At 36.5% G+C, this 25,425-nt stretch overlaps 1 protein-coding gene across 10 annotated transcripts in view; it reads right to left on the reverse strand.

Moving 5' to 3' along the window:
* Window positions 1–25,425, reverse strand: part of PRRC2C (proline rich coiled-coil 2C) — a 99,193-nt gene that overhangs the window by 64,856 nt on the left and 8,912 nt on the right. For 9 of the 10 annotated variants that reach the window (XM_069065596.1, XM_069065598.1, XM_069065594.1 and 6 more), the window contains exons 2-4: window positions 6,460–6,628; window positions 983–1,160; window positions 14–123 (exon numbers count right to left, since the gene is read on the reverse strand). In XM_069065596.1, coding sequence (XP_068921697.1) covers window positions 14–123; window positions 983–1,160; window positions 6,460–6,574 — 403 coding nt within the window. In that variant the 5' untranslated portion in view covers window positions 6,575–6,628. The remainder of the gene's footprint in view (window positions 1–13; window positions 124–982; window positions 1,161–6,459; window positions 6,629–25,425) is intronic. The other variant, XM_069065595.1, reaches the window with a different exon arrangement.

The following is a 25,425-nucleotide window of genomic DNA, read 5'->3' on the forward strand; positions in this document are numbered from 1 at the left end:
AGTTTCCACTTACCATCTCCTTGCCCACCTTGCTTGTTACTGGCCCATGATTTGGCAACTGGAGGAACTTCAGGGGGAGCAGTAACTCCTGATTTTGGCTGTGCTGGTGGGATTTCTGGTGGTCTTTAAAAAAAAAAAAAAGAATACAGGTGTGGGGGGGAGGGGGGAGAGAAAACCTATTTCAGAGACAACGAGAACAAGTATGAGGTCATATACGTTAACCAGAAATGTTCAGATGCGGTGCTAATTCCAAGTGGTAATGTCACCTTAATTCAAAAAGTTACTGATCACAGATCAAGCAAAGAAAATGCCTTAAACACCTTACCTTATACTTTACCTTGCACAACAACCACAAGGAGAAATATAATTTGTTATGGATCATCATTTTAAAGAAAACCATGGTTTAAATAGCTTAAGAGGGCATAAAATGAGGTTAACAAGGCTATTTGATCATTTCCTGCAAGTTGACAACACATTCATAAGCGTTAATGTCTAGGTGCAACTAATATCAAAGAGTAAAGAAAGGTTATAATGCATATTTAAGATGTAAAAAAGGACCAAGAAAAAAAGTCTTGTCCTATCAGATAAGTACCATTACTAACCCACAATTATTTTTTAAAACAATTAGTCCATATGACTAAGGAATATAAAACAGTAAGTCTTTGATAGTATTTGGGAAAATAGTCAAATTTACAATATATAGTACTCTGAGGTGCCAGAGCCTGATAAAAAACACTACTCCAATGGCAAATCCAGGGAAATGTAAGTATTTAATGTCACAGGTCATAAGAAAATTACCACTATTTAACTTAATGACTCAATCAATATAATTCAATACACAAATAATATTTCTGTGCAAAAGGAAATATATTAAATCTTTTTAAAGCTAATTGATAGGAATAGGCAAAAATTGTCAGAAAAAATGTTCCTGAACTTTAAGAATCCATGTTTCTTCCTAAAAAGTATACTATTGTAAACTCACTTTTCTTCTTCATGTTGTTCCTGTTTAGATGCCCACCCTGTACCATCTTTAGGCACAATGTTCACATTAGGATCATTGCCTTTGTTCTCTGCCTTGAGACTGGGAAGGTTGGCAGGTGGGGGCATACGCCGAGAAATAGCAACTTTTCCCAGACTCTGCAATCCATGACGGGCAGCAACTATAAGATCAATAAAATTGGATTAGTTTATGCATTTCCACTCCTTCTTTTGTTTTTTCTCCAAATATTATTGGAATAAATAAGATCTGGATAAAGTACTTGCAAATAATGCTGGGTAAGTTGGGTTTTTAAACCATTGATGATCATGACACAAAACAAAAACCTCACAACCCACAAATCCAATTCCCCCAGCCCCAGCTATTCCAAACCTTTTCCTCCTTCCTTGAGCCTCCCAATGCAGCTCCTTCTCCCACTCACCCTATGTCATCTAAGGCCCTTACCTTATACTTCAATGAAAAAAGTGAGGTCATTAACCAAGAGCTCCTTTTTATCCCCTCCTTATTGCACATCACTCAGATTTTTATCTTTGCCCACTACTTCCTCCTTCCTTTGCCGTGGTTCTCACCAGACAGGCTCCTTGCCAAAGCAAATCCCTTTCCTATATGTACCCGAATCCATCCCATCCTTTCTTCTCTAGTAAACAGCCCCCATTATTACCTTCACTCTCTCTAATCTCTAATATTTTCTCTATTCCCTACAAATGTATGCCCCATCCTTCAGAAACCCTCACATGATATAACTACCCCTGCTAGCGTGTTTCCCCGATAATAAGCCCTCCCCTTACTGTGTAAGATTCCTCTAAAATAAGCCCTCCCCCAAAAATAAGCCCTATTGAGATTGCTACTGTAGTGAAGGTGATCCCCTGCGCTACATGCTACATTACGGTACCCTCTCTATGCACTGTCCCCCCCCCCCCGCATCCAATCAGAGCTGCAGCAGTGAGCGCGTCATCCTGTTCTTCCCCAGTGATTTGCTTATTGAATAAAGGTACATTTTTTTGTTCACATTTACCTGTTTATTAAAATTGATGTCAATGTTCATTAAAATAAGCCCTCCCCTGAAAATAAGCCCTCTGGTGTTTTTCTGTCCAAAAAAAAAAATTTAATAAGACAGTGTCTTATTATCGGGGAAACACGGTATGTACCATCCTCTATCTCTCTCTCTTTCTTGGGTAAACTCCTTGAAGCTTGCCTATACTATAGCTGCCCCCCCCACCCCGCTTCCCATCCACTCACTCACTACTAAACTCTGTAATGTGGTTTACAACCTCATCTCATTCAAATGATATTCCATTCCAAAATCCAATGGCCTTTTCTCAATCCTCATCTTTTTCAACCTCTTTACATCCTTTGATCCTGTCAAGCACTCTTTCTTCCTGATATTCTCTCCTTAGGTTTTCATGACACAACTCTCTTCCTGGTTTCCTCTCCTGTCTGACCAGTCTTTCTCAGTCTCCTTTGCTGGATTTTCATTTAGGTCATGGCCACTAATCTTGGATGGCCTCTGATGGCCTCCAAGAATCTGTCTAGGACCCTACTCTCTGGATCACCAAATCTCTTTGTGAAAACCTAGTGTTCCATAACATCTCTTGTACATGTCCCGTTTTCTCTACAGAGACAGCTATTATCCTTGCATACTCAAGAAATATTTATTAAGCACCTACTATTTATTATGTGTTCAAGTACCATGTGAAGCTCTGGGAATCCAAACAGTCCCTGCTCAGGGAGTTCACAGTCTAACTGGACAACATGCATACAACTATATACAAGATACAGAGTATAAACTGGAAACAATTTTAGAAGGAAGACAACAGCATTAAGGGAGATCAGGAAAGGTTTTGCAGAAGGTAGGATTTTAGCTAAGATTTGAGGGAAATCAGAAACACTAAGAGACAGACTAAGAAGGAACACATTCCAGGTATGAAAGTCAGCCAGTGTCACAGTACATGGAAGGGAGTCAAGAGTTGAAAGTCTTTTTAAAGCATAAATGAGCACTATACTTTGTCAAAGGATTTGTCTACATTTGTTGAGATATGGTCGTGGATATTTTTTTAGTTATGACTACAGTGAATGCTTTTCTAATGTTGAATCATTCTTGAATCTGTGTAATATTGATATTATTCTTTAAAAGCTTAATAAAATTCTCCTGTGAATCCATCAGGATTAAGAGGTTTTTATTTTCTTTGATATCTATAGTTCGTTGTTTCTTTTGCTGAGACTGGATTATTCTAGATACCGATGTGGTCTTTTGTTAGTCTGGGTATTTATTCAAAGTACTATTATTCCCAGTTTTGGTAGTACATAACTGCACACAGTAGATTCTGGCAAATTTTCTTTACACTTCTTGTGGTTTGGTTGTAATTTCACCTTGTTTGCCATTTGGCTAATTTTCCGCTCTCTTCATTTTAATTAGGATGGCAAAAGGTTTATCAATTTTATCTTTTTCAAAAAAGTAGATTTTGGTGTTATGATTCCTACAATCCTTTGCTTTTTGACTTATCTATTTTTCTTCTTTTAATATATCCTCTGTGCTAGCTTGCTGGCCATATAATTTTAAAAATGCATATTCAATTCATTAATCCTCTCCTTTTCTACTTTCTATGTTGCTGGGGATATAATTTTTCTCCTGAAGACTGCATTGTTTCATACCCAAAGTTCTGGTATACTGTGTCATTGTTTGCTTTTACATAATTATGGCTGATCACTCATCTGGGATTTCATTAAGTCTCTATTTGGATTTGTGTCTTTGTGCTCACTGCACTGATCATTATTTTTATTGTGTTATGATTTATAAAGGATGGGTTTACTATTTGTGCCTTTTGACATTTGCTTGCTGTCTCTGTGTCTAAATGTGATCAAGTTTTGTAAAAGTTCCACATGGTGCTGAAAAATCCATGTTATTTAGCAGTTCCATTGACAAGACACATTAAGTCTTTTTGCTCTACTTTTCCCAGTAATTTGTTCAATTCTATATTTTCCCTTTCGTCTTATGTTAGACTTGTTCAAAACTGAGTGAGAGACATGAAAATCTCCTGTTATTATTATATTACTGTCTGTCTTATTGGAATTTAGTTAATTTTTTGCCGTTTAAAAAAAATTAGATATTAAAGCATTCAGAGAAGATAAATTTAATATTGCTATCAGTTTCTTTTCCACAGTTCTTTCTAGCATAATGTAGTTTCTTTATTTTTCCCTAGGTTGTGAATTTTTCTTTTTGCTTTGTCTGGTTGTATGATTGCAACGCCTGCTTTTCTGGTATCACTTAACAAATAGTAATTTCCCCCCCAGACTCTCATTTTTATTCTTTGTATATCACTGTTTTCACGTTATGTTTCTTTTCAGCAAAAAACTGTGGAGTTTTGTTTTCCAATATAAACTGTTGCTCTTTTCATTTTATTGGATTGTTTAGTCCATGCACATCTAAAGTTATGATCCGTTTGTCTCTAATACTTGCTTTTCATCCTTAATTGTTTTCCCCCCTCTTCTTATAAAGATAGAACTTTGTCTTTTCAGTTATTTTAGTTTAGTCTACTTTAAGTTAAACCTATTCCTCTTGGCTCTCTTCCTCTTTGCCAAAATATAGCACTCATCTAAATAGTAATAAATATCACCTGCCATGAGGACACACCATATAAACATAGTGTTTATAAACATCCAAATAAATATAGGAGTAAAGGAAGGATGCCCACTTTCCCCCCTATTATTTGATACAGTTCTGGAAATGCTAACAAAATGATAAAAAAGAACTTAAAGCGGTAAAGACAAGTAAAGAAGATAAAGCTATCCCTATTTACTGATGATATGGTATGCTTAGAAAATCATATGGAATAAACAAAGATACTGAGATGATTAACAGCTTTAACATGGTTGCAGGCTACAAAATAAACCTGCAAAATCAACAGCATTTCTATATAATAACAACAAAATCTAAGAGGCAGTAATAGAAAGGGAAACACCATTCCAAGATACTACAAAATACCTAAAATATTTAAGGGTCTACCAAAATATCTGCATAGATTCAGCCATAAAGTGTTCCTTAAAGAAAAAAAGGACAACATATATAATTTGCTGGAGGAATATTCAATGTTTATAGATGACCATTGCCAATATAATAAAAATGTCAATAATACAAAATTTATAGTTTTTATGCTATCCAATCAAATTATTAAAAAATACTCTACAGAACTCAACAAAATTCATTTGAAGACAAAGAATATAGGATAACAAGAAAAATAAGGAAAAAAGTAGGGTCAAATATGGCGAGTCAGACCCATGGAAAAATCTGTATCAACTGACAAACAGTGAAATAAAGAGCCAAGAAATAAGATATACAATGTAAAGAAAAAGAACAAACACAAAAACAAAGTGAATACTACAAAATAACAAAGAACAAGAATGTCTTCAAAGAAGATTCAAGAAGATACCACCATCTTTCTTTTCTGCAGAACTGGGAGGTTCACTGGTATTAGTATACTGCACATTTGGAGCAGGTCTAAAATTATAAGGGGCTATATATCAGTGTGGTGGCATGGTCAAAGGAAAGAAAGTGGAAATATATGGAAAGATACTGAAAAGGTAGAATCAACAGGACTTGACAACTGACTGAATATAGAGTCTGAGTGAGTGAGAAGGATGATATCTAGGCTACATGGCAGGTTAACTTGTAAGATGGTTGTTCTCTTGACAATAACAGAAAAGAAGAAGGAAAGGTTGGGGGAGGAGGAAGAAAATACATAATTCATTTTTGGACATGGCGAGTTTAAGATACTTGTGGAACATCTAATTTGAGATATAAGACTGAAGGTCAGGAGAAAGAGGTTAGGACTGTATAAATACATCTGAGACTCATTTGTATAGATGATAATTGAATCCATGAGAGCTGAGATATGCCAAAATCAGTTCACAATTACAGTAGCAATCTGGTTGATCTTTCTCAGGTGTCTCCCCACTCAAAGCTATCCTGCATTTTGATGCCAATCAAAATTTTCCTGAAGCACAAGTCTGACTATGTCATGTCCCTACTTATAAACTCAGACTTCCCATTACCTTCACATATAAATTATAAAATATTGGCTTTTAAGGTCCTTCACAACCTAGTTCCTTCTTATCTTTGCTGTCTTCTGCCTTCTATTTTTCTCCAGATATTCCTCAGTGCCTTCACAATGGCTTGCCCCTACCTAGAATATCCTCACCCCCTTCTTAAAACTTCATCTCCAGAAAGACTTCCCTGTCTTGGTCCCTCTGAGGTGAACTTTTCTTTCACACTTTATATCTTGTATATAAATCATGATATTTACATTAAATGAGTTTTAATGCCTCAATTGATGTATAAGCAATCTAAAACAAACACTGGGCAAACCATGTGTACACAAGGGAGCATGTAACAGAGTTTATAACTATATACAGTTAGCTATAACAAAAATGCACACACACATATGGAAGGAAGGCACTTCACTTACCTGTAGTTTTCTGAGTTTCTAGTGATTTTCCCTTGTAAGTGTTAAATAGACTGAGTGTTGTATATTTTGTTTTCCCATCCTTTGCTTTTGTGCTCTGGCCTGACTTCTCCGACATTTCGGTGGAAACTCATCGAGTCCAGAACCTCTTGCCTCACCCCTTAAAACCAATCTTCAACATATAAAAAAGGGAAAAAAATAAATTAGGCTGAAAAATTTAAAGACAAAATTATAAGTCACAGTAAATAACTTGGCTTTATCAGAGGCCAAAATAACCCTTATGTCAATGACAAATTCTACATATGAGCAAAAAAAAAACCCCTTAATGAATACATCTTACACTAAGCAATTGAATCAGGAAAAAAAACTATTTTCTTTAAAGTCTGTATAGATGGGGCGACCAGGTGGCACAGTGAGTAAGAGCGCCAGCCCTGGAGTCAGGAGACCCAGGATCGGTTCTGGCCTCAGATACGTAGCACCCACACAAAATAAGTGGCCATATAACCTTGAGCAAGTTACTTAACCCCAAATGCTTTAAAAAATTTTTTTTAATAAATAAAATAAAGTCTGTATAGAAAGCAAAACACCAAATGAGCTAAAAAAAATCTAAAGGTGTATTTTATATTTCATAGGATGTCTCAGATGAAATCAACTTTTAAAAATTTCATATTTCTAATGAGGATATTTTGTAATAGAAGCAGTGCAAGTAGACAGAGGTCTTGATTTCAAATTATGCTGATGTTGTGGGACTTTGAACAAGTAACCACTCTTCTAGACCTCAGTTTCCCTATCTATAAAAAAGGAAGTTGGACTAGATGACTTCTGAAGTTCCAGGTTTAAATCTGAGTCAAAAATTACACTTAAAAGCTTAACTGGTTAATAATTTATTAGTTAATAAAGTAATTTAAATGTTTTTTAAGTGGCCTGACTTTTCCATTCAATTCATCAAACATACTATATAAGAGACCTTGCAGATCACTAGAGAGGCTAAGAAAATATAAGCTCTTGTTTTTCTCCCTTTAGAGTTGTAAGCTCCTTGAAGGAAGGGCAATCATTATACTTAAATCTCCACCTCCCACAGTGCCTGGAACTTGGCACTTAATAAATGGTGGCTGATGGACTGGTCACTGATAATAATGTTAAATAGCATAAGACCCAAGGACAGAACCCTAACATACTGGAGATATGCTTCCAGTCTGACATGGAACTGTTAATAACTACTCTTTGGGTAAAGGTATTCAGTCACTTCTGAATCTCCCTAACTGTATTCCTGTCTAACCTATAGCTCATCTTCTCCTTAATAATATCATTGTCAATACTTTTAAAAAACCTAGGTGAATGTTATTCATAGCATTTCCCTGAGCTACCAGTTTAGTTTAAGGGTAAGGGAGGTGAGGGAAAGCATGGGAGCAGGGAGATGAAATTAATCTGGCAGGGACTGTTCTTGACCTGAGGTTACGGCAGGTTTGTTATGCTTTGAGTGAACAGCTGGTGACAGCTATAGGACATTCAACAAGGAATTGCTCTTTCTAGGCATCTAATAATTCCGATAACTGAAAATTCTGATCAAAAAAAGGGCATTTAAGGGCCTACAAGAGAAACAAAGAATCACTGCTGTCCAAGAGTTTCTGAATTACAGAAGGTGAATAAGGCAGGGTAGCCTTAGGAGTGATTCAAATGCTAAATTATTTGAAGAAAAAAAAAAGAGTAGGGGAACACTCAACCCTCACCATCTACTTTCTGTTGGGGGAGGGGGGGGCGGGAGGTCTAGAAAGTTAAATGAAGTGGTCATCTGAAAGTGTTCTCAGCCAAGATTTTGATGGTAAAGATCATGACGCTAGGGGAGTTAATATATTAAAAAAATTTGAATCCTAAGGTAGAAGTTACCTGGTTGAAGTATTAACTTGTGCCTTCTCCCAAGAAATTACTTTGTAAGTATCTTGTATTTATTTCTCTATGTTATATCTCTAAGTATAGAACATGCATTCCTTAAGGGCAAGGAATACTTCCTTTCCTCCTTAGCACAGGCTGAAATCATTGGGCCTTGGAGAAGTCAATAAATGGGTGCTGATTAATGCATTCTCTTGCTGTATTTCACCACATAATCGTTGCAGATTTGTCAAAAATTTTGTAAAACAAAAAAGTGGAGTGCAACCATTATGTGAGGCTCCACCCTCCATTGTGTTCTTATTACTTAAAAGTAAGTTATTACTGAACTGTCTTTGGTGCAAGATTAGGATTCACAGAACACTCATGAATATATGTTAAAACTAAATATTGACAATTCCCTGCTGAGAATTCAAGAGAGACAGAGATAAATGCATTTCCATATGCCACTGGTGAATACCCTGCTGCTCTGTTTACTTTTTAAGTGGCTTGACGAACAGAATTATACCATGTGATAATTGCGCGATGAAAGGTTATAAAAAAATTTTTTTTGGACTGGAAACACCCTCCCACCCCCCAGGGTTGGACAATTATGTGTTTTCTATTCCATTTGATATCCATTATCTCCCTATTCTCTCTTCCTTTTTTCCAGATGAAATTATTTTGTATTTAGTTTTCTATGTGAATGTTCTTTCTTCCCAACTGAGTATTAGCTCCTTGAGAGCAGGGACTGGTTTATTTTTGTCTCTGAATCTCTTTAGCAAGCACTTATTAAGCACCTACTATATTCCTGGCACATATTACTAATATCAATCATCTAATATCAATGCTTGTTGAACTGAATGGGAAGTATGAGAAAAAGATGTGTAGTCAAGAAAGAATAAAGAAGAAATATTGGGGCGGCTAGGTGGTGCAGTGAGAGCGCCAGCCCCCCAGCCCCCAGGAGTCTGGAGGGCCTCAGATACTTAACACCCACACAAAAAAACTGGCTGTGTAACCTTGGGCAAGTTACTTAACCCAAACTGCTTTAAAAAAAAAAAAAGAAGAAGAAATATTACGTAGTCCAGTTAACTTAGACTAGTAGTTCTCAAAGTATAATTCAGGGAATCCTGGGGATCTATGTAAGATTTTTTCTGGGGACCTTCGCAGTAAAAGATATTTTGATAACAACAAGACATTTAAATTTCTAATATGGTAAATATGGATAGGTGTAACCCACATTAATCTATCAAAGAGGAAGAGGTCCTCAATACATTTTAAGAGTGAGGGGTTCTGCTAACATAACAGAAAAGGAAAATGAATACTAGAGGGGATGCAGAAAAATTGGGACACATGCACTTTTGGAGTTGCACATTCTGGGGGTATTTCCAGTCCAACCATGCTGGAGAACAATCTGGAACTATGCCCAAAGGGCTATAAAAATGTGCATACCCTATGGCCCAGCAACATCACTCACTACTAGGTCGGTTTCTCAAGGAGCTCAAAGAAATGGGAAAAGAATTCAAAATCTAGGGGATGCCCATCAACTGGGGAAGGGATGAACAAGTCATGATAGAATACTATAGTGACAAGAATACAAGCAAATGACAAACAAGATGGCTTCTGAGAAACCTGGAAAGACTTTTATGAACTCAAGAGAAGTGAAGTGAGCAGAACCAGAATCGGACAGAGTAACAGCTACATCATGAGGATGATCAACTATTTAAGAATTAGCTACTCCATTCAAGACAATGATCTGAGATGATTTCAAAGGACCCACAATGAAAATAATACCTACTACTATGCCCAAAAGGGCTATAAAACTAGATATACCCTTTGATCCAGCAATACTACTGCTATATTTATATCGCAAAGACATCCAAAAAAAGGAGAGAAAGGATCTATTTGTACAAAAATACAGTAACTATTTTTATGGCAGCTAAGAACTAGAAATCAATGGGATTTCCATCAACTGGGGAATGGCTAAACAAGTTATGGTATTGGATTGCAATGGAATGTTATTATGCTATAAAAAATGATAAGCAAGATTATTTCAGAAAAATCTTGACTTATGTAAACTGATGCATATTGATATGAACAGGACCAGGAAAACGGTGTATATGGTAATAGCAATTGTTTTATGTTTGATGAAGAATTGTGATTTATCTATTCACAGCAATATAATACAAGATTATTCAAAAGGACTAATGACAAAGCATACTATGCCTCCAGAGAAAGACATAATATTGACTAAACAGACTGAAGCATACTATTTTTCACGTTCTTTCATTTTTATTTTATTCAAGTTTTCTTGTTCAAAATGACTAATATGGAACTGTTTCACATAATTGCACATGTATAACCTATATCTGACTGCTTACCTTCAAGGAGGGAGAGGAGAAGGGAGGGATAGAATATGGAACTCAAAACTTTAAATAACAATGTTAGAAACTGAGGGGAAAATGCTATATCTACCACCAGAGAGAACTGAATGCAAATTGAAGCATTTAAAAAAAAAAACAACTTCATTTTTGTCATTTTATGTTGTTTGTGTTATCTTTTGCAACATGGCTAATATGGAAATGTTTGGCACGACTTCACACGTATAATCAAAATAAAATGCCTGCCTTTTCAAGGAGGGGGGAAGGGAGAGAATTTGGAATTCAAAATTTTTTTAAATTGTTAATTTTTTTTACATGTAATTGGAAAATATTGAACAAAAGTAATTTTTTAAAAAGAGTGAAAGGATTCTGGGGCCAAAATTTGAAAACCACTAGTTCAGATAAAGACTAGGATAGTAGATGAAAGCAGAAAAGACAAGGTGAAACCCCATTCAGGGTCTCAAATGTCAAGAAAGAGGTAAGCATATATACACACACACACATATATATCATTAAATAATTATAGCAGGCACTGGCTTGCCACAGGGATTGGAGCTCTACGAGAGCAAGATTACATCTGGTATTTATGGATATAGATGGATTAGATGAAGAAATGGGGGAAAGAGCAAAATGATCAATATTAAAAAGCTATTAGAATAGTCCAGCCAGATAGGTAATGAAGATAAAATTAGAGCAATGATAATGATAATAGAAAAGAAACTTTACCATATGCAGAATTAAGTAACTTTGGAATATATATGAAATGTGGTAAGTAGTATTTAAGAGTCCCTGATGTGTCTGAAGTACCAACTTCTCTGGGGTTCAATTTCCTATCTGCAAAATAAGCATACAAAAACAAACCAAAAAAACTCATCTACCTTGTTATGTAAGACACTAGAGGTGTTTAATCTTTGCTGACTGAAAATGGGTCTTCTAAGACATAATTTAGTTGGAATATGTGAAAGTTGGAACAACTACAATATAAATGCTCACTATTAAAAACCAAAAAAGATCATAGATTTTGAGCTGGAAAACTCTTTTTGTTATTCAGTAGTAGCCAATTCTTTGTGACTCTGGGTTTTTTTTTTTTTGGCAAGGATACTAGAGTGGTTTGCCACTTCCTTCTCTAGCTCATTTTACAGATTAAGGAAACTGAGGCAAACAAAGCTAAATGACTTGCCCAGATCACACAGACAATGTCTGAGGCTAGATTTGAACTCAGGAGGAGGAGCCTCCCTGACTCTAGGATTGGGGCTCTCTCTATCCATTGTGCAGCCTGCCCTTAGGTCTCTAAGTTCTTAGAGATAATCCAACTTCCTCATTTTATATGAAAAGTGACCCAAAAGGTTAAGTAACTTGACCAAGGTCACATATGTACCAAACAGGAAGATCTAGGATTAAAAAAAACAAAAACAAGGGAGTCAAGATGGCGGAGCAGAAGCAGTACCTCCACTAGGCTCTGGCTTCCACCTCCCCCAATCCATGTAAAAGGAGACTGTGAACAAACTTTGGAGCTGCAGAACCCACAAAATGACACAGAGAAGCTAACCTCCCGCTGAGGACAGCTCAGCAGGAATCACCAGCACAGCGCTCTGAGCCCAGGCCTGCCAGAGCTGGAGGTTTTAGCCCCAGGGTGGGTCTGACCAGCAGCTGTGGCCATCTCCAGATTTATCAACACATAGATGTGAAGGACAAAGTGAGAGGTCAGTGCAGTGTGGAATTTGGGACCAGTAGTTTGGAGTGTGTTGCCTTTTGCCCCCAGGGCCAGAAGCAGCTGTGGCCAGCCACGCCCATGTGGCAGCTTCAGCTCCTGGCCTACAGACTGTAGGGGGACAAAGCGACCAGTCTGAGGGATAATTGCTCTTGCTTTAACCTTCTTGGATCTGGATGACAGTCTAGGTGGAAGTTCTGGGGTGCGTGACCAGCTTGCCAGAGGGTATGGAGGCTTCAGAGAGGGCACCCAACTAATATCTCCAGCAAATGAGAAAACCCCAGTGTTTTTTTCCTCCCCTGTCTGGTGGCAGAGTCCTACTGGGGCAAAAAGCCCAGAGGTGGAGTGACTGAGGGGCGACATAACCAGGCAAAGGAAGCAAAGCAAACAGAAGAATCCAACATTGGACTCCTATTTTGGGGACAAGAAGGAGCAAAGCATGGAATAGGAGGAAGACAGTGAAGTCAGAACTCCTGCACCAAAAGCTTCAAAGGAAAATACGAGCTGGTTACAGGCCATAGAGGACCTTAAGAAGCAGATAAGAGAAGTCAAGGGAAAATTGGGAAGAGAAATGAGAATGATGCAAGAAAGTTACGAAATGAGAGTCAACAGCCTGACTGAGGAAAATCACACCTTAAAAAAACAAATTCAATTGGCAAAAGAGGCTCAAAAAGGCAATGAGGAGAGGAATGCCTTAAAAAGCTGAATTTGCCAGATGGAAAAAGAATCTCAAAAGCTCAATGAGGAGAATCATTCCCTCAGATTTAGAATGGAGCAAAGGGAAGCTAGTGATTTTCTGAGAAATCAAGATACTATGAAACAGATCCATACAAATGAAAAAATAGAAGGCAATATGAAATATCTCACTGGAAAAACCACTGACCTGGAAAACAGATCCAGGAGAGATAATCTTAAAATTATTGGACTACCTGAAAGCCATGATATAAAAAGAACCTAGAAATCATCCTTCAAGAAATTCTCAAGGAAAAGTGCCCTGATGTTTTAGAACCAGAGGAGAAAATAGAGGTTGAAAGAATCCACTGATCACCTCTTGAAAAAGATCCCAAAAGAAAACTCCTAGGAATATTATAGCCAAGTTCTGGAATTCCCAGATCAAGGAGAGAATATTACTAGCAGCCAGGAAGAAATAATCTGAATATTGTGGAAACACAATCAGGATAACACAGGACCTGGCAGCTTCTACACTGAGGGAATGAAGGGCCTGGAATATGATATTCCAGAGGACAGAGGAGCTGGGATTAAAACCAAGAATTACCTACCCAGCAAAACTAAGTATCATGTTTCAGGGGAAAAATACGGTCATTCAGTAGAACAGAGGACTTTCAAGCATTCTTTTTATTTTCTTTCAAGCATTCTTAATGAAAAAGCCAGAATTAAATAAAAAATCTGACATTTAGATACAAGAAGCAAGAGAAGCTTGAGAAGGTAAACAGGGAAAAGAAATAAGCCACTTATCAAAGTTGAACTATTAACATTCCTACATGGAAAAATGATAATTGTAACTGATGAAACTTTTCTCAGTATGAAAATAGTTGAAGGGAATATAAATATATGTCTATATCAGAGGGTATACGGGCATATGAATATATATGTGAATGTGTGTATATATGTTTACAGGTATACACAGATAGAGGGCACAGGACTAATTTAATAGGCAGGGATGATACTTAAAGGGGAAATTAAGAGGTGAGACAAGGAATATAATGAGAGGAGATGGAGAGAGACATAATGGGGTAAATAAACTATCTCATACAGAAGAGGTGGGGGGGGAAATGGTTACAATGGAGGGGAAGAATAGGAAGGCAAAAGGGAATGGGTCAACCTTATTTTCATTGAATCTGGCTCAGGGAGGGAATGACATACACACTAAATAGGGTATCTCACCCTACAGGAGAGTAGCGGGGAAGGGGATGATGGAAGGGAGGGCAGGCTGGGGGGGCGGGGGGAGGGAAGTTGGAAGCACTCACTTTTGAAAAGGGATGGGATCAAAGTAGAGAATAGAACAAGTGGGAGGTGGGATAGGAGGGAGCGAAATACAGTCAGTCTTTTACAATATATCTACTATGTTAATGTTTTGCATTAGCTATACATGTACAACCTATACTGAATTGCTTATCTTCTCAGTAAGGGTGGTTGACAAGGGAGGAAGGGAATGAATCTGGAATTCAAAGTTTTAAAATCAAATGTTTAAATATATATATATATATATATATATATATATACACTATTATTAATTTACATGTAATTGGGAAATTAGATATACAGGCACTGGGGCACAGAGATCCACCATGCCCTACTGGAAAAGTCCAAGGGGGTATGAGAGAAGATATGGGAGACAGCAGATTGGAGGAGGGCATATCCTGTGGGATTGCTATTTTGGCATGGTGAGTAGGGGGAAAAATGGGGAGAAAGTGTGTTACTCAAAATCCGGCAGAAATTAATGATGTAAATCAGAAGTTAATAAAGTATTTGAAAAATGAAAAAAAAAAACACATTCCTAGCTAATCTGACTTCAAATCTAATAAACTTTATTCCATGCTCCCTCTGTCAAACAAGTATATCTATCTTTTTCTTGTCTAATACTCTACAAAAATAGAACAAATTCTTTCCTTCTGGGAATAGCAAAGAGTTGGAGAAAATAACATGGATTCTTAAGTCCATACATTTTTCAAGGGCCTCAAGGCCCCCTAAAATATTTAAATGTTTCCATAAGCAATAAAAGCTTATACTGTCTTTGTGTTAAATTTAAATTTCTTAAAAGAGATATAACTAGGAAATATAGTTTCCTTAGATGGGGAATAGCATAAATTAGTTTCTCTACCCAAGTCACTGATAACACATGAATTTCTTTCAAGAAGCAAAAAGCCTCCCCAACTGGGGCACCGAGACAATAGAGGCTTTTCTGTATTCGAGCATATCAACCTGCAAAACAGGGCAAATAGAATTCCATGAAACTAGGTGCTGATGAGAATATAGCAAAAAGAAAAATGGTTGGAACTGGAAGATGATTGATGCAGCAGTGTGAATGGAAGGGGCACAGATCAATTGAAACTAGTTGACAAGAAAAGGTAGGAATGTCTAAAGGCAGAAAACTGGAAAAGTAGGAAATAGCTAATAAATAGCTAATGTTAGCAAACACCCTCTGAATTTAATTCTAGTATGATTCATGGGGTTGCCTACAACTGCTAAAATCACAAGCCTAGACGTTACTTACCCTTAAAAAATCCTGGAAAGGAATGGGAGTTAAATGATTCCAAATAGAGTTTTAAAACTGTGTTTATTTATGATATTTCTTTCCTCTTTTTTTTTTTGATGGTTTTTATATTTCCTATGGCAACTTTACTTGGAGATTAAGAGGTAAATAGGTAATAGAAATAATTACAGTAGCTGTCATTTACATATCACTTTGAAAATTATAAGTTCCTCTCACAATCGCTCTATGATGTAGTTGGTACAAACACTATCCGGATTTTATACATGAAGAAATTGAGCCCCTGAGAGCTGACCATATGGCTAATAAGCTGCTAGAGGACAGAGACTCAAGCTCAGATATGCCCACTGTAAGTATAGTGCTTTTTCCACTACCTTACTCTGTCTCTATTCCTTTCCTCTTTGAGGAAAAGAAAATACTGAATACTGTTTTATGAATCTAGCTGATTTTATCAAATTTTCCAGTTAGGGCTGTTTCATCAAGAAATGACATTTCACTTCTTTAAATGCTTTGCTCACTTAAGAAGCAAGGATAATTTCAAGTTTACTAAATAAAAGCTAAAATCAGCAAAGGCCTGAAAAACAGCATAAATCTGACTATACATGGGTCAGTTTGGGAATTTAATTCCTGATCATAAGCTCTAAGGATGATGAACCATGAAAGACTCAGTTTTGAAAGTATGTTTTTCTTAAAACTAACTAGTACAGAAATAGACTCAACATCGTTTGTTAGTTACTGTGGAAATTATGACAATTGACCTAGAAAAAAATGTTAAATTGCACATAACCTCTCAACTTGGACACCTTAAAATTAATGTATCATATATGTCAAATAAAATTTGTTTATTTAATCACATTTATTTAGCACTTTATTTATTCACACATTTATTTATTAGCACATTACAAAAAATTATGAAAGGGGGCTGTGGACTTAACATTGAATCAGTTATTTGAGAATTCAAGATGCTTGATTCTAGACTTTGTAACAAAAGCCCTGGTTAAGTGACATTTGCTGTATGCATATCATAAAGAAAAAAAATATTGTTGCTGCTAAGCCTATTAAAATATTGAGCCAAATACGTCTTAATTCTCCATTACAGAAAATGGTCCTTGAACCCTAATAAAAAAGATGTCCTAGGATAAAATGGGGAGAAGGGCGAAGAGGAACAGAAGAATTCTTTCAAATGCTAATGATTTTCAAAGTACCAGTTTGAGTCAGACTTAAGTGTTGAATATTAGGAGGTACTAAAGCTATATACAAGTCATTTTTCTTTGGCTTTGCACTTCAGGAAGACCAAGTTTTACTTCCATGGAGTCAAGCTAGAAGCAATGGTTCAAAGTTTTAAAGAGGTAAATTTAGGCTTGATATAAAGAAAAACTTCCTAAAAATTAAAGCAGTCAAAAGAAAATACATTAAATTCCCTTGTTGGAAGTTAACACAGGAGCAGGGAGGATAGGTTCAATTTCAATGGGGATTCTGGGGGGGGGTGTGGGGGTGGGACAGAATGGTCTCTGGGGTTCCTTCCTTTGAAATTTATGGTTTTAATGATCTCTTCTATTCCATTTACCATACTCAGGCTAAGCACAGTATGCCATTTTAATGTTTCACTGGCCAACACACTATAATTCTTCAACTCTTAAGATTCCACATGTCAACCAATTCTGGCTAACCTGCAGTGATCTGATTCCTCCACTACTCTCCATGACAAAAAACTGAAGGAGTACAGAAATTTAACATATGACATCATAAGCAAATTAGAGCAACATGGAAGAAATTTCCTGTCAAACATATGGATAGGGAAAGAGTTCATAACCAAACAATAAAGAAAAGGGCCCACAAAGTGGACAATTTTGATTGCATGAAAATTAAAAGCATTTTTTTTCACAATAGAAAATTAGAAGAGACCTAAGAAATTGGGGGGGGGGGGATCATTGCTGCAAATTTCTGATAAAGGTCTCATTTCTAAGGTATCTAGAATATTTATAAGAACAATATCCATTCTTTTGAGGAAAAAATCCAAGCTGTCAATAGCCATATGAGGGAAAAAAAAACTCCTATATATCACTAATAGAGAAATGCAAATGAAAACAACTAAGTATCACTTCACACCCATCATCAGATTGGCAAAGCTGAAAAAAAAGGGGTGGGGGGGGGGAATGATCTTTTTTTCCTCCCTCTCACTTACAAAGTATGGATTTTAGGGAGTTGAAGAAGGATTAGCAATGGTGTTGCCAAAATAGAAATAATTATTTTTAAAAAAGGACCACTAACTTAAAAAAAATGCACAACAAACAAGAAACTTAGATTACAGCTGTAAAAGTAACATGGAGAATTTAATAGATACTTTTAAAAGAAAAACAAAGTGGTGTGAAATGGAGACTTACAGTTTCAACCCAACATTTTCTAATTCTTATGGGAGTCCCTTATCTACTACTAAATCATATTCTCTGATAAACAGGCATGAAAACATTCTTGTAGAATACAAGACGCTGTAATGTGGGAATACTTTAGGTAATGGTGGAATAACGAAGGACAACCTAATGAAGAGCATACAAAGTCATCTAAACTAATAGCAACTACAATTGCTATATTAGTTCTAAGAGTACATTACTATATATTCTGTTTTGGCTATTCTAATATCACAAATGGCTGGGGGAACATATCTGCCATTGTTAATGATTTCACTTATTCCACGAGATGGCTTAAGCTTTAAATAGATGATATTCTAAAGAAATAAATGAAGCTCATTAGTAAAATTCCTAAGGAAAGCATTACCCACCACCTGATTTCTTAAGAACCAATATGACAAACTAAATGGCTAACTTCTTACCCTCCAAAATCATATATTAACACATTAAACATCTTTCCAATGACCAGAGTCCTTTTCCCATCATAAAAATACTTTTGGACCTCAGATTCATCTGCAAAATTGGGAGGCTGAACTATTAGACTCCAAGATATCTTCTGGTTCTAAATCTAGGATTCCAACTGCTTACATTTACATGGCACTTTATATGAATTTTCCTTTGATCCCCATATCAACCCTGTGAATTCAAGTATAATCCCCATCCAGAAAAAGAAACTGAAGGTGGCTAGATAGCACAGTGAATAGAGCCCCGGCCCTGGAGTGAGGAGGACCTGAGTCCAAATCTGACCTCAGACACTAGCTGTATAACCTTGGGCAAGTCACACAACTGCCCTGCCTTCCCTGCTCCAAAAAGCAAAAAAAAAAAAAAAAAAAGAAAATGAAACAGAATTTCAAAGAGGTCAACAGACTTGTCCAAGATCACCTAGTTAGTAAATAAGCAGCAGAGCCACGGTTTCAACTCAGTTTTTCTGAAGTGAATGACTTCCCCCCACAACTTGATACCATAAAAATTGACAACTGCTTCATGGGAATAACATCAAAATATACTAACCTTTGCTGCTCTCAAACTCAAAATGTAAAAATACTGAAATGCTTATTTAAAATAAACCTTATTTCAGGGGAGGCTAGGTGGCGCAGTGAGTAAAGCGCTGGCTTCAGAGTCAGGAGGCCCCGAGCTTGGTTCTGGCCTCAGACACTTACCACAAAAATAACTAGCCATGTAACCTTGGGCAAGTTACTTAACCCCAATTGCCCTCCAAAAAAAAAAAAAAAAAAAAGGCCTGTTCATATCTTTAGGGGCAGCTAGGTGGCGCAGTGAGTAGTACGCCGGCCCTTGAGTCAGGAGGACCTGAGTTAGGAAACACTTAACACAAACACACAAAAAACCTAGCCTGACCTTGGTTACTTAACTTAAAGTTACTTAACCCCAACTGCCCTCCAAAAAGTGATGAATGAATGAATGAATGAATGAATAAAAGGATACAAATTTGAGTAAGACACAAGGTATGCTCAGGAACAAAAATGTAGATATGGGCTGGATAAAACAGGTGATTTTACAGATAGGCAGAACTGTTAAAGTCAGATAGATTTAATTCTGAGTTGGAAGAAACCTAAAAAGCTATCTAGTCTAACAAGCACTCAAAGTGGGAAATCTTCTAAAACACTTCTGGACAAATAATTATTTGTCTTGCATTTGAACACTTCCAGCCACAGTTTCCTGTAACTCCAATTAGTCAATAAAGATTTATTAAGCACCTACTATGCTAAAACATCCCTGTGACTACCCTGACCAAAAAAGCATTCTCTTGCTACCATTTCTCTTTTAGAATGTAAGAGTCTTGAGACCAGGAACTATTTGAATGGTTTGGCAGTTCTATACTTGTATTTCCAGAACTTAGGCAAAGTGCCTGGCAGATAAACACTTAATAAATGCATTTATAAATCTGTTCATTCATTTCTCAAAAACAATAAACACCCTTCCCCAAGAAAACCTGGACACTCCAATTTTGAGGAGTTCTGATTGTTAGAATATTCTTAAATTTTTAATTGAAATCTGTAAGTTACACAACACTGGTCTTCTGGTTAAATATCTCCACTTTCACTAGTTATTCCAATTTTATGGTTTTGCCATACTTACTAGTTATCTGCATCCAAGCTCCATTTTATCAATGTGGTACTAATAACTACAGTAGAATAACCTCCCATATTTAAGTTACTATAATTCTAGAAATACATGAACAGTTCAGTAGCTCTTTTGACTGCCACTTCACATGATTCTGAACCTGTGATAAACGTAATAACAAGACTTTTTTTCTCCCACTATTTTTGTGAATATAGATGGCCTCATCTACCTAACTTGATCTGTCCCTACCCTGCAACTTTCACACAGCATCTATTTTGTAGTATATCATATATACTACATATACACACACACACACACACACACCACACTATTTTGCAGTATAGGTGACAATGACTTTTTGAAAAACTCAATATAAAAAAAAAGTTTAAAAGGATACAAAAAGAAGCATTTACTCAGTACCCACATTTGCAACAACCATTAATAAAAGAGGTTAATAGAAATAACAGGACTACTGAGTCTGGTGAATCCAGAACTTTTAAAACAAAAACTACACATCTTCAAAGAGCCAAAAGTTGCATAAACTCTAAGTGTTCAAATAGTAAGTGGATGAAAAAAAGTCATGTAGAGGGCCATATGCTGAGTATTAGTCAGTAATTAGGTGCCAATTATTCTCACAAGAAAAGGATTTCTTTTTCTTTATCAATTATTTGAAAATGTTCACTTAGGAGTATGTGAATGTATCATGTAAGAGTGAGACCTTGAGTTAGGCAACTGACTGGAAGAATGCTGTCTAAAAGGATAGTTTGTGCAAAATTTTACAGTGTACAAAAAAAAACCCCTTTTTATATATTTTCATTTGATTCTCAACAATAACCATGTAATTGATAAGATCAGAGTGACCTGTCAAAGGTCATATGCAGGGAATGACTCAGGTGTGTGTTGAATTAGATAGCCTTTGAGGTCATGTCCTATTTAAACACTTAAATTTTTATAGCTAAATTCATCAATTTGGCAATGCAGGAAGACAGTTATTTGTCTTCCCCATGAACTCTGAATGATTCATAAGATCATGGATTTAGAAATGGAAAGAACCTTAGAAATCACCCTTTTTTACCTCTCTTTTAATAAGGAAATTGAGACCCTGATTGACAATTAGTGCCTCCACTTCCTTTCATCTCATTCCTCTTAACTCTGCAGTCAGACCTCCAATCCACTCAACTGAACTGGCTCTCTCCAAATCTAATACCCTTTTTCAATCTTTGTCCCTCTTGATTTTTCTATAGCCTTTGATTATCAAGTACTCCTCTTATCCTGATTATTCTCTACTCTCTATGTTTTCATGGCACTGATCTCCTGTTTCTCTTCCTTTGCTAGGTCTTTGTCCTGGCTGTACTCCCTAAACAGAGGGTCAGTCAAGGCTCCATACCAACCTCTCTTCTCTTCTTCCTCTATACTACTCTGGTAATCTTAGAACCCATTTCTATGCAAATGATTCTCTAATTTGTCCAACCCTAACTACTTTCAAGACTTTCAGTCTTGCATCTCTCCAAATGCCTTACTGGACATCTCAAACCACATGTCTTATAGTCAACTTAAATTCAACATATTATCTTTTAGCCTAACCCTTCTCCCAGCTCCTTATTAAATCTGTCAAGGGCAACACTATTCTCCCAGCCACTAGCTTTCAACCAATTATTGCCAAACAGATCACTCCAAAATCTCTATGTCTACCACTGCAACAATTCTCCTACATGTCCTCTGCTTGGCTTTTAAAGTCCTTTGTGACCTGGTTCCTGTCTATCTTTCCAGTCTTCTTCTACCTTGCTCATCCTCACAAACTATAATCCAGTGACACTCTTTGCACAAGACACTGTAATCTCCTGACTCCATGCTGTTCCCCCCCTCATGCCCAGACTCTGGCTGTTTCCCCCCTCTATACTTTAAATGTTCTCTCTTATCTTCCCTCCTTTCTTCCTTGGTTGCCTTCAAATCTCAGCTAAATTCTCAACTTGTGGGGCGGCTAGGTGGCGCAGTGAGTAAAGCGCCGGCCCAGGAGTCAGGAGGACCTGACAGACACTTAACACCCCCCCCAAAAACACTAGCTGTGTAACCTTGGGCAAGTTACTTAACCCCAATTGCCCTCCAAAAGGCAAAAAAAAAAAAAATCTCAACTTGTATAAAAAGGCATTTATAAGTCCCCCTTAATTCTAGTACTTTCCCTCTTGATTACCTCCAATTTGTCCTACATATATTTTATTTGTACATAGTTGTTTCCTTGCTGTCTTCCCCCTTGGATTATGGGCTCCTTGAGGGTAGAAGACAAATTTTTTTTTGGCCTTTCTTTTTATCCTAAGCCTTTAAGTACAGTGCCTAGCACAACAGTAAGCATGCTTTTTTGAACCTGACTTGCCAAGGGGAAGCATTCCCCCATGCCCCCTCCCCTCACCTAACATGTATTAAGTACTTACTATATATATGCTTGGCATAGTGTTAACCACTGTGGAAATAACAATGCTTATGGATATTAATGAACTTGGATTAAAATCCCAGTTCTGTCACTGTTGATGCAGTGTTATTTCCATTATACACACAATACGAAACTGTGACTATATAAACAATGGTTGGTTCAAAATGGCAAGCTTCATGTTAAGAGTGTTAAAAGCAAAGACTAGGTGACCTTCAATGAGGGTCACAGAAATTCATTACTCCAAAGATATGTCTAAACTTCTTTCCAATGAGAAAATAAACATTATTGATTACAATAATTACTACTGGCCTGGCCTACCCTGTATTCCAACTCTAAAAGTGCTTGTCTTTTTAAAAGTGTGCACGCACACACACACACACAAGCTTAAATGACAACACTGCTTCCTGGCTTCTCCTCCCCAACATACACACTGATCTTATAAAGACTGCTTTATTTTTTTTCATGCATTAGTATATTATCTGAATATAATACAACAGAATAATTCTTATAAGTTAGAAAGGCAGTAACAATCAAGCTGCTCCCTCTAACCCAACAGTGGAAACAGGGTTAGGCTTCCACTTCCTGATCGATTTAACCTCCACACTAATACAGAAAAAGTAGCAAACATAGCTTGTTAATGGATTCAGGCAATGAGCCTGCAGGTTTGTTTAAGATTTATGATAAACATCTAGGTATCTGTCTCTGAGAAGGATCACTAATCAGTGGAGGCACGAAAAGCCTGAACTTAAAAAGTGGGATATTTAGAATATTGGCAATAAATGCCCAGCTGGCCTCCCTGCCTTAAGTCTCTTCCCTTCTAATATGTTCTCACCATAGTGATACATTTAAAGCACAGATCTGACCAAATCATGCCCCATTACCTCTAGGATCAAATACAAAAAATCATTTGGCCTTTAAAGCCCTTCAAAATCTGTACCAACCTACTTTTCCAGGCTTACATGTTACTTTCCTTTGAGGAATACTTCTTTCCAGTCTAACTTACCTCCATACTGTTCTTTATATACCATATTTCATCTCTTATCTCTTTTGTACAAGTCTGTTACACCACATGCATGCAAATGCATCCCACTCCCCCCCCAACTTTGCCTCCCTAATTATATATATAAAACATACACATATAAATTGTATATTTATTTTTATAATTCAACTGACGTGCCAACATCCGCAACATGAGGCCATTTCTAATCCAAGCTGTTAGTATCTCTTCTAAACAACTGTTTATTTTAAACATACTTATATTGTATAGTATATAGAAATTATATGTTCTTTTATATATACATATACACACACACACAAGTTGTCTCTCCATATGAAACTTAAATTTCTTGAGAGTAGGGATTGTTTTATTTGTATGCTTAGTGCTTAGGCACAATGTTTGGCACATACTAGGTGCTTGATAATTGTTTACTACCTGAAAATTGGGCCAGAGAGCATAGAAGCCTTGATGTTAAGCTTTTTAACCCAGACTCCCAAATGCTAATACTGCTCAAACTGAAGAACTGAGATAGTCTCCCCTCATACTCCAGGACCTCATTACCCATCTTCATAAATTATGAGCTTTCTGTTTTAAACAGCTATGTTAAACTGTAAAAGATTAATAAAGTTAAAAGGCTAAGAACTGTGGACTGGGTGAGAGTGCAGTTAGAAATTTGCTTACTGAACAACTGTACTCAGAATGTTGACTAATACAAGATTCCTATCTAGGAAGGTCTCCACTGGAGTGCTTCAGGGGTTCTATATTTGATCCCACCCCATATAGCAGTTTTTTTTTTTTCCAAATTACTACTGCAGACAAATACATAAAAGGCAGACGTAAAATCTACAAATAACAAAAAACTGAGGAAAGTTAATTCACTGCATGACAGAATTAGGATTCAAAAAGGATGAACAAGACTCTCCAGCAAGTCAAACCCACGAAGATAAAGCTTAACAGGGATCAAGGTAATGAGGTTACAAAGCCTATCTATACAACTGTGGCCTAAAACCAATTTAGTTTAATGGAAATTTTTTTTTAAAGTTTTAAGTTGACCATAAGTTTGAGAAACCAAAAGTACAACGCTGATGCTAAAAATAAGCAAAAAGAAATATCTGGCTACATATTGAATAAAAAAAATAACATCAAGGGAGGATATGTGTACTCTCTACTAGTAGGAATACATATGGAATTTCATTTTGATATCACAAATTGAGAGAAACAGTGCCTTTGAAGCCTGGTAAAGAAGAACCTGGATAATAAACATATTGGGAACCATGTCAAAATGGAAATGACTGAAAAAAAAAACAAAACCCTGGAGATTATCTTAAGCCTGAAGACCTTAGGAAGGTCATGATACCTGTCTTGAAATACTGTCATGTAAGTGCCAGAATAATTAAATTTAACATCCTTAGTGACACTGGGAAAAATTAAGATAGATACAAAGAAGTCGTAGATATATTTTACAGTACAATTAAGGAAATCATATAACTAGAACAAAATGGGCAGCCTCCCAAAGTAGAGAGCTCACTGTTCATTAAGAGGTTGGATCATTAACTATTTTGAAGTGTTCTAGAAGATTTTTCTTTTCAGAAGAAGTGGGGTTAAAAATGGTCTCTAACATACCATTAACATAACAATAAAACTCTATAATTCTATGAAGAAGTTGCTGTTACAATCCATCAGACTTTCTAAAGACAGGATAATCTATAATGGCTACTCTTTAATTTTAATTAAAAAGGCTGTTGTCATATGTTGAATGCCTAAACTAAAAACAAATATTGGACCTAGAAAGCACAAGTATAGTCATTTACTTTTGACAAAGTGTAAAATAAATAAATCTGCTTAAATGTACTAATCATAAAGG

Source organism: Petaurus breviceps, unplaced genomic scaffold, assembly GCF_028583685.1.
Source record: "Petaurus breviceps papuanus isolate PSGF00001 unplaced genomic scaffold, PetGlider_PUasm1.0 90692, whole genome shotgun sequence".
Classification (NCBI taxonomy): Eukaryota; Metazoa; Chordata; class Mammalia; order Diprotodontia; family Petauridae; genus Petaurus; species Petaurus breviceps.